This window comes from Stegodyphus dumicola, chromosome 6, assembly GCF_044657685.1.
Source record: "Stegodyphus dumicola isolate Sdum_Otavi_A_Nest chromosome 6, ASM4465768v1".
Classification (NCBI taxonomy): Eukaryota; Metazoa; Arthropoda; class Arachnida; order Araneae; family Eresidae; genus Stegodyphus; species Stegodyphus dumicola.
The window spans coordinates 31758093-31777113 of NC_140773.1; the positions used below are offsets into that span (position 1 = coordinate 31758093).

The following is a 19021-nucleotide window of genomic DNA, read 5'->3' on the forward strand; positions in this document are numbered from 1 at the left end:
TCATAATCAGAGAATCATATACAAATTAGCTCGTGATTCATCGAACAGAAAATGATCCTCTTATCTTCCTTTCTGAATATAAATAATAGGACTTTCCTTAAAACAGATCCTTGTTATATACATTCGCATATTTTATCCGCCAAAGCTTAAATGCATAATGACTTTTACATTTTACTTCTGCCTTAAATTCAGCATCGAAATTATAGCATAAACTCAATGGTTTCCAAATATTATTTTATTAAAAGGCAATAAATTTGACAATAAATTTCAGTTACTTAGATATTACATTTGCAAAGTATAACCATGTCTCGATATATACAGCATAGTTCAAAATAAATGGTATCAAACAAAAACGTGTCTGTAACTTCCATAATGAATTTATTTTACAAATATAATGTGTAACTTTCCAATTTTCGTTTGGCAACACTGAGAAGATTCCATTTCCGAAGCGATTAGCAGAGGTACTGATATTCAAAATTTTAGCATCAGCGAAACATGAAGCTTTTCTACGTTAGAATATGCTGAACCTTCAACTATTTTACTAGACAGAGACATGTCTGAACATGTTTTACTAGACAGAGACATGTCTCTTTTTTTCAGATGGAAGAGTAGACATTCTTATCCTTACTTACTCCAGAACAATGAAACCAATATAGGGAACTCTGTAAACCAACTGATCAGACTATGTTTTCATTGATGCAACAAGAACTAGACTATCGCGTAAACATCAACCGTGTCATAAACTCTTGGAGGATCTGTAAATCCCCGTAAAAATTTTGAGAATTAACCTTTCATGTCACATCTATAATAAAACCTCAACATCATTTGTAAAATAAATTTAGAACAGGAGGGACAAACTGGCTTTCTTTTTGTACTATTTATCTTGAATTACCTTGTACGATATACTCAAACTCTACTTATAGTCAATAAAAGGATACAAACTACTTTCCTCTTAGAGTAAAAATGAGGGCTTTTTTGATTCATTCTTTTGTGAAATATAATTTTTAAGAATTTCCGTAATAACCTTCTCCACGCAAGATAATTTTTCAATACGTTATCCTAAGGAATGTCCTTACACACCTTTTATTTGTTCGTTATGATATTGTTTATTCGTTTCTTTTATTTTGGAACGAAAGATCTCAGATTATATACGTTAAGTGTATCTCTACACTTTGTTATTTTGAAAGATGTCTCAATGCATTTCTTCTCCCTTTACTTTTCCCCCATAATTAATGTAACATCTAACACTGACGAAATTCGAGTCATCGAACTCCTTTTTTTCAGGTTGTTTTTATTCGGTGTGAATTGCTGGCAAATAGGGATTAATTGTGGGTTATTTACAACCCCAAATGATGTGGAGTAAATTGTTTTCAGAAGGAGATGATAATCTGTATTACTAGCGAAAAGAGGGAGAGAAGCAGCGACCTCGAGATACCTGTTTTAAAAAATAGAGCTGCGGTTATTATGAACTCTAATACCATAAGGATACAGGACGCAAAGAAATAACATGTTATGAAACTATAGTAGCCTTTAACTACATTTCAAGAACTTTGAACACAACCTCCGTCTGCAAGAATTTCAGAAAGAACTATCTGAGCGTGGGAGATTGGTACTGGAGATTCTAATTAAACCTGGTGTTGCCAATGACAAAAATAAAAGCGATGTGTATGTATTCATAGTTTTCAAAAACGTTTTATCTGCAAATTTAAGAGCACTTGATCTGCTATCAGCTACGACCAAATATGATTGCGAAATACACGGTAATGAGCAGTTAGTAGTTAGTATCAAATTTAAAATGAACTGGTAATTTTAAAACTTGTGTGTGCAGATAATTTTAAATTGCCTTAAACTTATAGACCAGATTTTATTCAAGCGCCTCTCAGGTGGTGGAGTGGTTAGGTAAGCTGACAGCGCTACCGAAGGGCTCGGGTACAAATCCCGGAGAAGGCATGATTGTAACTGTCCATCCCTTTATAGGAGGTAACGGTAGCCACTTATTAGGTGCCTCCACAGTAAAATGGCCACCACTTCCGACCTTAGAAGTCGTCAATGTCGAAAAAAGACGATAAATTTTAAAACTTGTGTATGCAGATAATTTTAAATTGCCTTAAACTTATAGGCCAGATTTTATTCAAGCGCCTCTCAGGTGGTGGAATGGTTAGATAAACTGACAGCGATACCGAAGGGCTCGAGTACGAATCCTGGATAGGGCATGATTGTAACTGTCCATCCCTTTATAGGAGGTAACGGTAGCCACCTATTAGGTGCCTCCACAATAAAATGGCCACCACTTTCGACCTTAGGAGTCGTCAATGTCGAAAAAAGACTGGTAATTTTAAAACGTGTGTGTACAAATAATTTTAAATTGCCTTAAACTTATAGACCAAATTTTATTCAAGCGCCTCTCAGGTGGTGGAGTGGTTAGATAAGCTGACAGCGCTACCGAAGGGCTCGGGTACAAATCCCGGAGAAGGCATGACTGTAACTGTCCATCCCTTTATAGGAGATAACGGTGGCCGCCTATTAGGTGCCTCCATAACAAAATGGCCACCACTTCCGACCTTAGGAGTTGTCAATGTCGAAAAAAGACAGAACCCGCTGTTGGAAGAAAAAATTCAAACAAACATAGTATTCATCAAATCTGACTGAAATATCGTTATGAAAGTTAGAAATTCTGTAATGAACATGCTTGTGTCGACATTTTAAATTGCATAAATTCCAAAAATCATAATTTTTAAATACCGCTCGTTGATGCAAATTGTAATATCGATTTAAAGTAATCAGATGACGCTGTACAACTTTGCAACTAACCATTTTCTTCCGCTGCATTGCATAGTTAGATTTAATAACTTTTCCAGTTCTGGGCTAGGAAGCGCTGCAGTGCCTTTTATTTGATCAAGCAGTTAGTTCACTTCACCAAAAACCGACCAAATTATGCAGTCTGTGACTTTTTATTCAGAAGTAAACGTTACGCATGCTGACTCTCTTTCTGACTTGGTATGAACTAGATTGCCAAAGTGTCAAAAGTTGTTGAACAAGAAAAGTATTTTCGACCGTCAAATTCTGCTTTCAAATCGTGAAATATTACGGAAATTCTAAATACTATAACCGCACCTTGTTAAGATTTTATGAGGTAAATCTACGTTTGATAAAATTGTAAAGACAAAAAATTCTGTTAAACGTTGCGTGTGGAATTACTTATTGTAATTTTTATGGGCGTGCTTGTGAAACAAGAGAAAGTTTTTGAGAAAGAAATTTTCGGGAATGAAATTTAGGAAAAAACATTCACAACTCTTGTTCCATTATCATAATTCAATTCAAATCTTTTTGAAAGGATTTTTAATATGGAAAAATACACGAAGGCTTCTTAGCTAAGGAAGAAATTTCTTTGTGGAAGACTTTACGTTTCGATTCTTTAGAGTTATCTTATTTTTTATTATCTGTACAGTGCTATTACATTAAATAAATCTTGGAGAGATTGAGCATCTGATCATAGAGCTTAAGACTACATAGAACTCTACATTTCAAAATATGTTATCGTTCGTTCATTATGAAAATTCTCAGCTAATGCTACGAAATGAATTTTTTAGCGATTTTACTTTTGTGTGTTTGTTTACATAATTGAATTTTAAAAATTCATAAGTCTCCATCTAAAGCAGTATAGTTTCCAAGTAAAGAGGTAATTAAGGGTATGTATTAATTAAATAACAAACATTTTTTTAATATTTTAACATTATTGCCTTTTTTGACTGCTCCAGAGCTTATAAATTGCGCAAAGAAAGCAATAATTTATAATTGCCGAAATCACTTTTGTTTTTAATAATCTATACAACTCGTTCGTTGTTGTCTTTAATGCTTTTATTTTTATTTAATTTGTTATTCCTTAGCAACGCAATACTTTTTTCGAATAATATTGAAAGTACTCTAAAACCTAATACATAAAGCGTAAAATTAGCCTAGTTAAAGATATATCATTTAGTTAATTTGTGCAACAACTTTTCAATCCCGCATCTCTAAGTATATTGAATAATTCTCTCCGTCTTAAGGGTGTCTATAATTTAAAAATGTACTTTTGAGATGTTCACAAATATTTTTTTCTTAAAACGAATATTGATTTTTCAAAGTGAATAACATGTTGTAAATTTCTCAATATAAATTTAAATTCCGCTTAAAATTTGTAGCACTTGTTTTCTTATCGCTATGAACAACTTTTCGTTTTTTATTTCTCCAAAATATCTATATTTTTTATTCAAGATTTAAAAATATAGGAAGAGAGCATATTGAAAAAGAAAGCTATATTAACTTTATTCTCTTCTTCGTTGTACCAACCCTTGCATCGCATTCTTTGCACCGTCGGTACAAATACCCACGTAGAAGACAGCAAGCGTTCAGCAAGTTAAAATCTACATATATCCACCACGTATAGTGTTGTTTGGATTTTATCTAAAGAACACAAGACTAAATTTGTCAGCGGAAGAACGGTTGTCACTGTCAGAAACAGAAAATTGCATTACATTTTTCCTCGCGAGATATTTCTATATATTCAATAAAACATTCGGGAGAATACAAAGTGAGGCATTGAAAATTCGTTCACGATGTTTCTTGTGGTGCCAAACTTTCTCCATCATATTTTTTTAAGTAAAGAAAAATAAAAAAAAAAAAACCTGTGCTGTTTCGGGAGGAAAAAAAATTGTTCCGACACTTCTGTTTTATTTCCTGAATACTAAAGTAAGGGAAATATTTCTATTGCCGCGAAGAATTATTATTTACTGTTTATATTAAGAAATTCTACAAATTTATTCGAATAGCTGTCTACTTTTTGAACTTTAACCTTTCAAGATCAGATCATAGACTGGCGGTCACCATTTCGAAAAGAAATGAAAAGCTGATAAGTCGCGCATTTTGAAGTACCATTCCTTATTTTAAATACAGTAGAAACACCGTTATAAGAGGTAATGTCAACCAGATGTTATTTCTGATAACTGGGAACTGAGATTAAAGTAAAATCCTGCTGCTCTTTAAGATTAAAATTTACTGATATAAAGGTTTTGCCAATTTATGATGTTAAATGTTGCTTCTAAGATGCTTCATATCGTAGTAAATTTAATGTTTTATTTCAGCAAAGAAAACATGTTCCCCCACGCATTTTTCATACACTTAACTCTTATTTACCCGTTACATCCGTTCCACAGAATATACTTGCAACATTCATAACAGGTACCTCATAAAAATACTTAAGCAGTCGAAATTTCGAAAAATGTTTTCTCGCGAATTTAGACACATTAAAAGCTTTTAGAGTTACGTTAATAAATTTGATGTTAATCTTGGCTGGAAAATTCTGATACTTGTTATCAAAATACCTGCCAGTGAAGACATAACGATACCGGACGTTTGTAAACACGTGTGTATAAGTTGCATTCCATTTGTGGAACGATACACATCGGGAAAAGAGGTACTGTCTCGTGGTATATTGGTAAGAGTTCAAAATCAAGAACAGTTGAGAAAATAATTATATATGGATAGATTGAAATCTGTGTGGTTTCGGTGTCTATGTCGAGACAGGTTCATGTTGGTTGTTGATAATTTCCCAAGTAATCCGCCTTGATTTTGTTCCCAACCGTAACATAATCAAGCAGGCAGAAAATGAAGCAGTTATTTTACTAGGAAAATTCACTGAAATGCTGTGACCATTTGACGTATCCCTTAATTCTCGAATTAAAGCTCATCTGCTGCAATTGGAGGACTACGGCGAACGATCGAGGGCCAAGAAAGCTATTCCTATCTCAGATGTGCGAAAGAACTGTGCCTTTATGGAAAACAATAAGGAAAGAAATGGGACAGTTTCGCATTGTTTCAAATCTTAGTCTGTCCGCCGTTCACTGAAGACCACATGGCAATACGTTAGATTCCCTCCATCTATTTATTGCAGTTTGCGGACCGTAAATCTTGTTTCGAAACGGATAATGATGTTCAAAAATCTAAAACTGATATTTTGTTTGAGTTTGGATTTCATCGTTGCACACCACTGCCAAACATTTTAGTCAAAGCCTGCTGAGACAAATGTTGAGAAAACTATATGCACTTTTTAAAGGATTTTTAGTTGTTTTTCAGATAGATCTGAGTATAACGATTGTTTCTGTTTAGATTTAAATGTATTATTAATATTACCGTCAGATCTCAAAGTCTAGTTGGTAAATTTGCGAAATGGCCAGTCACCTCTCTCATTAGCCAGCTGATATGGCCAAGATAATTAGCAATATTTTACCGTTACTTCGAACTTTCACCGATCAGTTCTAGATTTGGCCATTACCAGCCAGATCTAGGTGTTGTAAATTATCTTTACACTGCTTTTAATCATCTTTAACGAAACTGCTTGTTCATGGTGGCTGAAATGTATATGCACTACAGTTAAGGGTACATTTGTCCAAAGCTGCATTTTACCTTAAAATCATCACAATCGTAATTAAAAATTTTTACGGAGGACTTCCTGCGCCGCAACTATTTCCTCCCTTTTGTTTACGTTGTTATTATATATATAAATAAGTTTAATGCAATAAATAAAAGGTATTTTGTAAAAAAAGAAGATATGTTTTTCAAAGGTGTAAAAATTGGATAAAACAGATAAGCAAATCATGCTCTTGAACACTTAATTCTGTGCTCTACTTTCATTTACTTGTAATGTAAGATAGGTATTACATAACCATTAAAAACTTCATTTTATCATGAGAATTAGCATTATTTATAATTAATATTTTATTAGAATTACTTTTAAAAATATTCTTGCACTGCAAAAAACAATTATAATTAATAAGTTGTAGGGTTTATATTTATTTTAACTAACATTTATTTTAAGCTATCTTTCCTGTCAAGCCTTACTTTCCCCTGGAATTGCCAATGCCAGAGTATGTAAATTTTAGTAGAATGCGCAAAGTATTCAAACTTTAAGCAGAAGTAATTTGAGTTAAATAGAAGGGAAACGAGTTTGTAGGTGTGCTTTTCTTGATTCACGAGCGTGAAGGTTGCTAGGTAGAAATTTAAGAACCGCGTGTTTCGGCCTGTGAGCCTACTTCGGCAGTTAGTTGAATCTTTCAACTTCTTATTAAGAAAATTTGCTGAAATCTCAGCTGTATCTTAGAACGCGGTTAATTTAGTCACGTTTATAGGTAGTGACTTGTTATTTATTCATTTTTAGTTGTATTTTTCGATTTTTATTTAACCGCCGGGTCGGCGTAGTTTGTGAGCGTCAAGTGAACGCATCTGTAACTTCTAAAGTGGAATAAAAAGGGAGCTAAACCCTTTTCAAGAGTTTGTGTAATTCCAGTTCATAGCAGTCACTACTATTGTTGCGGGCAAGTTGGGGCCACGCAACACCACAAAGTATTCTAAAACGTGTAAAAATTGCATTCCTTAGCTCTCAAACTTAAAAAAAAAAAGGATTTCATTTTTAAGATCATCTTTACACAGAGAGGGCTCCCGCTTATGGGCACCCGCATAAATATGATACCGCTGATGTTTCTAACCAAATCCAAATCCCAGCAAGCGGGAAAGTTAGACGGATTTTTCTTAGTTTCTCCCATGCGCAAATATAAGCTTGATTCCTTTAGAATGTCCAGCAGTATGGCATATTTTCCTCAGACCGATAGCCATCGTGTACTTTGGTTTAATTAATTAACCTAACCTAACCTCACTTTTAACAGTTGCATTGATAAATACGTCTTTTTGGTGTTACAAGACATTAAAAAAACTGAACAAAAAAAATCTGAAATGTTTCAGATTTTAAATTACGTCCAAAGGGGCATTTTTTAACATTTTGTGTGTTACCTTTCTTTATTAAATATCATGTTCCTCGCACTTAAACCATAAGATCCAGTGCAACAGCAATATCGCAAAATAGTTTTAAAACGAGCATATCTTTAGAATTTCCGATACAGAGACTCACGTGCTGGAGATAAAAATGTTTTTTCTGCACAACGTTGCCATTGCTCGCTTTGAAATCCTTGAGTTTGTTAATCAAAAATTCGTCAAAGTTTTAAAAAATAGGAAATCGATCATAAAACAAATTTCAAATTTCAAATTTGGTCTTCCACATGCTCATATTCATTGGAGGATTACGTTATTCAAAATTCGATGACTCTATGTACCGTTGTTTTATCACAATACGAGAAATATACATACATTTATGCAGATTTTTCATTATTTAATTTCTTCAAATATAATGCAGGACTCTAACATTTTGTGGCAACAGTTTGAAAAGTGAACCGACATTTATCCGTCCGACGCAAAATGCCAAAACGAAACTAATAGTCCTTCGGGATTCAAATCCCTTTGGACTAATAATGTTAAGTTCATCAATTATTTATCCCTTTTGTAGTATTTCTGGATCTGAAAATTTATTATAGTCACTTGTTATATATATATATATATACAAAGTAGCAAGACAACAGGAATTAGAGAGACCTTAGTGGTCAAGAATGTTGCGCATTGAGCTGCAAAATTTTTAAAATTTTTTTAAGTAAGAGGAATGTTTAAAAGTTAATACCAAAACATACATTTGACACTATAGTTCCTCAGAAAAATATATATATATATATAACTTATTATTTCGTTTTCTGAAATCTTCTATTTGTGGATTAAAGTTCGAATGATAAAATGTAGTTATATAGCTCAATACTTTGTTTATGTAGAACACCAGATTTGTGAAAAACTATTAAGAACTAATTTAAAATAATTTCTAATTCTGGCCAGTTTCATTTAGCCAGCACTAAATTTGGCCGGCCAAAACGCAAAATAAGGGTAAATTACTGTACATTTCCAGCTTTGGCTCCTTCAGTGTTAATGCAAGAACACGCTAATCATATGTATGCATAACAGTAAAATCTTTTAAATTGCATCATTGCATGATTAATCCTAGTCATATGATCCTTACATAACACTCATGACGCATATACTTAAACAACTCATCAACAAAAAATAATATTAAAATTTATTACCTGAAACGCTTATTTTCCAATAAAAACAAATTCCCAGCCTTAACGGTATTACCTTAACCCAACTTTCTCACTAGAATCTATGCTTTCGTCTCTCGCTTTCTGCAGTGCTAACATGGTTGTCGCTTATCGTTTTTACATCAAGTATATTTCATCGCTTATACATCAAGTAATTCTTGCATCAAGTTATAAAGATGTAAAAATATAGTAAATGTAAAGATTCCAAAACGGGAGTATAGACTTTCGCTCCAGTTCGTCAGAGGGTTGGTGTAACGAAAGAAGTAAATGGAACAAGCTGTTTTGGAACTGAAAATAACTCATATTTACATATTAAAACTTAACGACTCAAATAACAAGAATACAGTTTGTGTCCTTATCAGTTCAACCTTTACAAGCTGGAATAGAAAGAACAATACCGCCAAATTTTCTAAGTATCCGAAGATACCAAATAACTGCACTAAATAATATCCAAACCCTTCATTTGTTAAAAATGAAAACATGTCAAACAGACTGAGTCTAAAAAATAACGAATCAACAACACACAAGCAAACAGCACGTAAAGTATAAAATATACAAGAAATTCATTTACCTTTTTAAATTACACCAACTCCTTGACGGCGATGTGGTGAAAGATTTAAAAGCTATTTATTTAATTTTTTTCCATCTTTGGTCCACACTCTTGTTTGCACCTTTTTATGCGCTTTTTATGCATTTCTTCCCTATGGACCTGTTCGCTATGCTGTTTAATTTTTTAACATGTTTATTGTGCCTGCAAATATTTATTTTCACAATGACTAGAATTGGGATATGTAGCGATGTATGTAGGAGAATATGTAATGGATTTAAATGTTTTACTTTTATTTTACAATATTACCTACAGTTGTTGCAGCTTTTAGCACATACTTGGATTAGGTTTTGAACTTATTTTTTCATTTATTTCAGATATATATATATAAGATAAAAAATATGAAATCAAACTTCTAAATTTAATTCACTATAACCTCTTTTATTTTTTATAGTATTTGTGAACTTCATCTATCTGTCCTAAAAATAGCGCTGTAAGTCGAAACTGCGTCGTTCAAATTAATCATGCGATCTTACCTAACCCTTAATACAGATGCCTCTTGACCAATCACCAAATTGTGAACCAAAACTAAAAACTGAAACTTTTGACTCCCTCCCTTCTTTATATGAAATGATGCGTCACTTTTTCTTGTGCTTTCCTCTTCTCCAGATGCTTTAGTGCAATCTGGTATGAGCTGCTATATTCTCTACTATGGCAATAATATCAAAATTGTAAACGTACTTTAATATGCACGAGTAGAGTGCCAAGTGAATTGTGGCCACAAAATGAGAATTTAAATAAAAAAGGAATTTAATCCGGCTCGACTGCTTCTTCTTCAAAAATGAATGGACGCTCTAAGCATCAAGTATCTACGCAATTCGTATTTCTACGCATCTACGTCTCACCATTCGTATTTCAGTGCTTCCAAAATTGTTCTGTCATTAAATTCTTCGGCCAGTTCTAATTATGAAAAATTCTGCACGAGGTTGTTAAGCTATTAAGCTATGTTCATAGTGAATCATGGGAAAAGTCCTGTTTCACCGAAAATTTTCATGTAAGCAAAGATTGCATTATTTTTCTTATATTTAGTAATTTTCTAATGTTTATTTCAACTACTTTGAATTATATTTCATAATGACAATTTCCAATGTTTAATTTTTACAAATAATATTGAACTCAAATGCATAAACACGAGGGTGTCGGGGTATGCTTACTCGAGCGGTATCACTTTTACTGCAATTGCTTTTCACTCAAAATTGAATTCGCTAAAATACTTAATCGGAATAAGTTCTTTAAATCTCTGCATTGGTTCTAAATCCCTTCTATTCACAAAAATTACTGGCCTGGCTTGAATTGCCGGTTTGGCATCCCTTATTGCTCGAGTAGAGGACGAAACACCTTCGTATTTATTTCTTAATTATTGTTCATTGAACGGGAGTTGGTTTGTTCCCCTTGAAAAGTCAACTAATTTCCGTTCAATGACAATGATTACTTGCATTTAATTCTTGCTTTTAATTTATTCCTTTTAAAATTGTTATTCATGATTTAATTCCAGTCCCCATTAAACATTTTTAACAATTTACATTCAAGTTACTTAAAAACATCTTTCGAAATAGAACTTACTAATTATGGATTCACTCTTTTCAGATCATTCTACTATAATTAATCTTAGGAGATAATATAATCAATTTTAATTAGTAAATAAATTATTATTAACTTACTTTGCAGCAATTGCGCAAGTAGTACAATAACTTAATATCGCACTAAATGAATTTAAAATCATACAACATATATATATATATATATATCATAAATACAAAAAAGGGAATAACGCATCGAGTTTAAATAATTATTTATTTAGTTTACCAATATGCATAGTATCATATATCATTTTATTAATGTGCCTTATGTATGCAATGTATTAATAAAACAATTTATTTCGATCGATAATTGAGCTTATTTTATTCATCATATCACTTCATCGTTCTTTAATTTTCCCATCCTTGATCAATATTTACGATTACGTATATTAAATTTTAATTACATTTGCAAAAAAATAAAATAATTTCAGAAAAAATTAATTTTTTCCAAAACACCTATTAAGGCTAATAATATCTATAAATTATTTTGCGTAACTTTACAAGCTTAATTTCTTCTTCCTCCGCACACATTAATTGAACCTTGCCTCAGTGTGTTTGCTTTTGAATATTAATGAGAGATAATTAGTTATCTCAGCCTCCCTAAAGTTATATCTGATTATTCTTATGTTACTTCCTACGTCACTTGATATGCTTACTTTTTATTCAGGTTAATTTTTTATATAATCTGTAATCCTGTTCTTTCTTCATAATCAGAGTAAAGTGCACAGAAAAATCAAAAAAGCAACTAGAATGAATTGTATACGTTTTTGACGAATGGTTATTAATGTATTTTTAACTGCTTTATATTATATGTTGAAATTAGAAACTGAGGAATTTCCTTTGATATATTATTCAGGTTTTTTACATAGCAAAGCAATGGTTAAAAATATAAATTATGCGAGTGATTTGCCCGTCCAGCTAGTAAGTTATCCGTGGTTTGAGTCTTTGCTACAACACAGTTAATTTTTCTTCTTTCCAGCTCCGATAAACCTAGTTGTCATTAAACGGCCTTCCAGATTATAATGTGATAAATTATATAATTCGCCACCACCTATATTTGTTCGATTGGGTGTCGTGGTTCTCCTCATCTGCCGTTCAAAGGAAAATATAAGAATTTATCACATTCACCATGTGTGCGCTGATTGTCTAAGCAGTTCACACGTCCACTTAGCAGATAGAAGGTCCATGGTTTTAAATCCCGGCGACGGCACAGTTGAGTTATCCCCTTTCGTGTTCCGAAAACACAGTAAGATTTACAAATGCACTAATCTTATAAACAGATTCCGAATTAATCGTTGTAATATAGGGAGCGACGTTTTCGTAAACCGAAAAGCACAGATAATTCGATTGCATTTATTAAAAATCACAAAAAAGAAGAATAGCTCACATTATAATCAGTTGTAAAATTAATACGTAATTTACCTGCACTTTCAAGCAGTTTAATCTTTAATCTGAAAAATAAATATATTCGTTTATGCAAACTAAATTAGTATTCAAAGTAAGAAGAATACATTTTAAAACAGAAACAATAGAGTTTTGTTTATATTACTTGGAGTCAACAGGAAATATAAATTAATCGTTGAACACTTAATTTACTTTTGCGATTTACTAATTAATTTTATTTGATGTTTCAAAAATGTTTATACATTCCAGATTATGCATGATTAAACTTAATATTTTTCTAGATAACGCTAGCTCCTGAAAATACTGTAACATTATCTGATATTACTACTGTTATCCTGCTCGTTTTGTTCTCCTTTAGATTTCCCCTCAAACTTTATTTTATTGTAATAGTTTGCAATAGTAAACAACATTTTTCAGATAAGATCCCATTAATCCGAAGCTCAGTTACTCAGCCCTGGTTCATAGCAGTTTCACAGTTTCAGCGTGGTTGCTTATTTGCCCAATCGCATGCTTTTTTCATTGGCCTTCCCTATCAGTAATATAGTAAATGGGAACTTTGATCAACTAGAAATCCTTTCACAAAAACATACCTTTACGGGCAGCTCTTGACTTCCCTTAATTAATAATACTCGACTTCTTTGTACTAATTAATTATCTGCTTGTTGTGTAGAAGTGTTATAATTAGTAAAGGAGCCCACTGGAGGTGAAGAACGGATGCAAATCAAGCCATGACTGAAAATGTCCCCATCGTCTGACCTCGAACTAAATAGCTATTATATACAAGGCAGCAAATTGGGATTTATTTTCAAAAAGTAAAAAACCTTACGCGCGATATTTTAACTAATAGTTCTGTCATATATTCTTCAAGAAGTAATTTTGAGAGTATTACTGTTATGATAAGGATTATAAACTTATAAGCATAATTAGAGCTTTAACGAGTTTGTAAATTTGATAAAGCTCAAATCATTGTTTTGTTTATTTATAATGCATTCCAAATTCTAGTCTTCAGTATCAGTAATCTTACCGTTGTTTACCGAAAAAGAAAATTTATCAGAAAAGATTTGGTTTTCTTAAAGAGGTGGAACCTCCGTTACAAATCTTAAATTAGAAGCGTTGACATCTAAATTAAGTTGCAATCGCCGATAAAGGCGATGCTTTTTAAAGTGAGTTATAAAAGGAAATTAGCATAAATTTATACATGTGGTCCTGAGACTGCAAAATTTACGATTTGGTGGTTTTCAACCAATATTAATTGAACGCCACTAGATTGAAACAAAATAAATTAATCAGGTTTATTCTGATCCACAATTTTTCGTCCAGCTTTTAACTTGAATTTTTTTCTGGTACGTTGATTTCAACTGCAAGTTTGAGGATTTCAGTCTTAAAATCCTGCCCCAGGTAAAATGAAAACTATGAATCAGCTAGTAATTGGTTACCGACATGTTAACCGTAACTAGTAAAGCAAGAATAGTAACAGGAACTGTTACCTTAATAAGGGTAGCAAGCTTAAAAGTTCTCGTACCTTTACACAGATCAGTTTCTAACATGGTAATAATAAACTTGAAGTGTGAGCCTCTTTATGCCAGGACATTACTATGCAAGTAGGATTTTCATTATCTTTGCTAATCCTATTTGCATAGTAGTGCCCCGCATCAAGACAAAAGCTGAGCTTTATAAGGGTGTGAATATCTTTATGTCCCTTGTGAAGGTTTCTTTTTGAATAGTGACCATTTTGCATTTGCTGTCACCTTTTTGACAAAGGTCTGTTATAAGGCAGTCCCGAGTATCAGAAGACTAAGTTTTTTTTTTAATCTTTATTCTTAAGTTACTACGTTTGATTCAGTAATGGTTTATTATGTTGCAAATTCGATTTACCTCCTTGATTTTACCCACTGTACTCATTATGGTTAATATGTTCGTAAAAATAACGTAAGCAAATAATATTTTTTTTATTTTGTAGGTTTATGAACAAAGGCCACCAAGTCGGAAAGGTTGGGTGGATTTATATGACCCTGTGGTATTCGGACATGGACGTAAAAGTTGGTTCATTAAATTGCCTCTAGCGGAAGGAAATTATGGACACTATCGCCACATTGCAGCAGCATACAATAATGTAAGACATATCTTTTAATATATGAGACCACATTGGTATTATGCTTATGCTTAATAATGCTACAGGTATTGAATTTCTCTGATGGTGGCAAAACTAACAAACATAACTTGCCCTCTTCGTTTAGTTCTATTTTAAGAAAAATTTCCTTATTTGATTTTTAACCTGGCTCAAACCTGGCTGCCGTGAGTTCTTACATCAGTACTGCACTATTTTCTATGAGTTTCAGCATATGGCCCTACAAGCAAGTACATTTCCAGAATGCATTAACTGGCTCATTCGGTACATGCAACTATTGTTATTATGGACTTTCATCAGCTACATATTTGAAATGAAATTTTCCGTTAGCCATTATAAACAAGTATCAAGTATCATTAACTAGAGACATTAGGATTTTTTGAAGCAGCAGAATTGAAAGATGAGGAACGCCTTCGTCGGGAATCGAACCGCGGACCTCTGGAATACGCGCCCAGCGTGCAGACCACTACACCGCGAAGGCACGGTAAAAAGGCGGGAGAAATATCCTGGACTTGATTTTGTGATTTTGTAACTGAATTACATATTTGCACATTACATATTTGTATCACGTGATTTGTACATGAATTAAATATTTTGTAACTGAATTTCATATTTTCTGAATTGCATAATTTAAACATTTTTCTGTATACCCTTTTTTCCCAAGCATCGGTGACGTGGAACGTTTGTGGAATCTTTGCAAATACCTGCTCTTTTATCCTAATGATTGATCTCCAAATACGCTCTTAAAATAATGTTGAGAAAAATAGCTTAACATTTTCAATACTGAAAATGGAATAGTTTTATAAAAGTAAAATCTAAATTTTTACACAAATCACGAGGAATGCAAATTTCACTTAGTTAAATATTTTACGTGTTTCTAATTCATTGAAATTTAAATAATCCATAAATAATCCACGTTCGTAATTCGCAGTGATATTCAAAATGAGTTTATAATTTAATTTAACTTAATCATTCTTTTATGCGTGTAACCAATATAATTTAAGACATTTGGGAAAACTATAAATAGTAGCTAGAAATCCCAGCTTGTTCCTTTAGTGAAGAATAGTTTCGTTTTGGCCAATATAGCATTTGTTATCAAATTTGTAAATCGCTCTCTGAAAATATTTATTAAGCATATCTCTGTGAATTTTGCCCATGCCGAGAATTCAGCTACTTGAAGTATAATGAACATTTTATATGAGAAAGTGTAATGGACAGCGAACTCCTGATAATTACCCTTTCTCATGCCCCTTAACCGAAGATAATTCCATAAAACTCCCCACAAAGTTATCTCCTGTCATTCCAAATGCTTCTAAATAAAGATAAACATCCTTATCCGAAATTTCAAAACATTTTGTAACGACTTTGCCCTTACTAGATGCTTGCACTTAACTTACATATGCTTTCTGAATTTAAATAATATTGCAAATTAGTTCGCAGCAACAGTTAATCACTTTATTTGTTTACAATTTAATTTTCATAATTTAAAATTTTAATTAGCTTCGTGTAATATATAGATAATGATACTGTATTTGTTAAATTCAAATTTCATTTTACTAATTAGTTTCTTATGCAACAATATGTATATATATATATTTATAGAGTGCCCACAATTAAATTTCTCCTAGTCAGAACTGCCTACAGCCGTAATTAGCAATCAGAAAACTACAAGATAATATTTTGGTTACCGTTTTGAATTCATTCTTTACTACACAACTTCTTCCTTTGGGGCATGAATCTTTTAAGATGAATATCTAAATCTGATGACGTATTAATAGTTTGCATGGTTAATCTTTAGATTATGGTAACTTGGTGATTTTTTGGAGAAAATTTGGCGACCAACCCTACTCCAGCAACCTGATAGTTTCTGTTTGGACGCCATTTTGTTTTCACGAAGTAAAGGCATTTTTTTTTTTTAACTCAACATTTTTTTCCAACAATCTGCTAGCCGAATTACGCTTATGCTAGAACTTTTATGGAACAAAAGTGCTTAGTCATGACGAAGATTAGGTGCGAAATTGGGAGAAACTGCAGAATCGCCCACTTCTTGCCGCGTTTTTAAGAATTGCACATACACGGTATCATCCATGTACACGTCGACCTATTTTCACTTGAAAAAATCCCAGAATTCCACAAAAATGGCATTGCGCACACTCTTGACTTTATCCATGTACACTGCTAAAGTCCTAGCTAATAACCTTTATCGCCTTACCAAAATGTCACCAAACTACCTGTTACCATATTCCAAAGATTAGCGTTTGCAGATTTTAAAATCGGTTTGTGTACAAATATTTTGTCTCAACTACGAATTTCGTGACGACTTATTTAGAAAATATAATAACGTTATTTTGATGCCACTTTAAATAAACGTACTATATCGAAACTGCGTTTAAAAAAAGACAAAATTAATATAAAACATTTTTATTTCCTTCTGTCACTTTTTAAAATGCCTCCATCTTTCATTTTAGAGATTTTTGAATATATTGATTCAGAAATTTGAACAAAAAAAATAAATCTTAGAAGAGCCTTCTATTTGCTAAAAGTTTGCTTAGTATGAAAAGCTCCCCCCCCCCGCCTACAAAAAAGTATTGTAACTATGTTAAATTAACTTCGTTTATTCAGTTTTATATTTTTAAAGTAAGAAATTTTGTCTGTATAATTCCTTTAAAATATTCAGATACGTGTAATTTTGTTTTATGAAATACTTCATACATTTCGTAGGTTTTTTTCGTTTAAAAAATTTTCTGATTTTTACTGTATCAAAGTTGGCACGTATGCTTAGAAGTTCATACCTCATAGTCTTTAAAACAAATGAAAAAGAAAAACAAAAGCTTGTATGAACGTTATGATCAACTTTCGTAAGATAACTTATTCAAAACACAAGTATTTATACACAATATTTCAAAAGGATTTGCTATTTGCTTTATTAAATATTAAAATAAATTTTAAATAGCTTAAATATTTATACTATTAAATATCAGATTTATATTACGTTAAATATTAAATATTTTCAGCAATATCTGAAATTTAAATGACGTAATAAAAACTGAAATTCTCCGATGCGAAAACTGCCACAAAGTTCTAGTATTCTCACGAATTGTAGAAACTAAGTATATTTCATTCATTCTGTTTCACTCTGCGAGATGGGAACTACAGTGTACATGTATATGTCATTCCTTGGCTTTTACACTGATTACGAAGCCGGAGGGCACAGTAAATCCAGAAATCATTCTATCGGAATACAGATTGAATATTATCAACGAAATTACGATGTGTTTACCGTAGTGTCTTACCGCTTGTCCATTCCTTATATTGAATTCTAATTATGCGTTTCATATGTTATTGCAGTCGAGACATGTGGATTACTTGACAGAAGGAAGATTTGAAGTTACAAAGATTGCTGCATATCATGAGGGCTCAAATACGATGTAAGTATTTGTACTAAAAAGTAAGTTAATAAACTTGCTTTTGCTTAAATATAAAGTGTCTAGATATTCATAGATAAAACTCTTTAACTTTCGTTGCAGCTATAATGAAATGTTTTAATTCTATATCAAGAGAAGATAAAAATAAAAACATAGTAATTGAACTGAAGCAAGACATTTATATCGTGTATTAATTTCATATCTGAATATGTAGTTTAACAATGTTAAAAGGGGTAATGGTTCAATATTATTTGATTTATAGTTAATGAACTAGTTGGTTTAGTGCATTTTAAATACTTTCTCTTTTTTGCAATAAATAAAAGTAGTTATTAGGCAGCAGTGCATGGAAACATTCTTTCTAAGAAAATGATATCGTACTTAAACTATTTATAGTGCTTAACTATCTGAGCGAAATAAAATTTAACAGTAAAAAAAATAAATAAACGTTGCATTAATTATATTGTTACGAAATGTCCAGGCGCGGTAAGATAGCTTCCCTGCAAAGCAGGTTTATGGTTGCCATAAATTGGCAAGGGAAGGCTGCATTGCCATATTTGGCGATAAATCGCCCATTTGTCGACAAAATTGGCTATATGCCATAGACTGTTGTAGAACCTTCTGGAACGAATTCTTACTGATTTAGCCCCGAATTTTCTCGAACACGATCCAAAACCTATGCTGGTACTCAGTGCGGAGTCCGTCCAGTTGATAGTCAGTCAGTGAGTGCTGAGTTGGTCGTCGAGTGCACCGAAAGAGCATCGCGGTTAGTGCATCGTCGAGAGAGTGTGTTGAGCTCCAAGAATGATTGAATCGAGGAGTCGGGAGCTGTACTCTTTTGTATCGTCAAGTGCATCGAGGGTTGTAGCGTGGAG

The 19021-nt window shown here is 32.4% G+C and overlaps 1 protein-coding gene across 1 annotated transcript in view; it reads left to right on the forward strand.

Annotated features, from left to right (window-relative positions):
• Window positions 1–19021, forward strand: part of LOC118188648 (inactive dipeptidyl peptidase 10-like) — a 1447514-nt gene that overhangs the window by 1340300 nt on the left and 88193 nt on the right. Inside the window, exons 12-13 of the mRNA XM_085818201.1 lie at window positions 14557–14709; window positions 18073–18152. Of these exons, the coding sequence (XP_085674327.1) occupies window positions 14557–14709; window positions 18073–18152 (233 nt within the window). The remainder of the gene's footprint in view (window positions 1–14556; window positions 14710–18072; window positions 18153–19021) is intronic.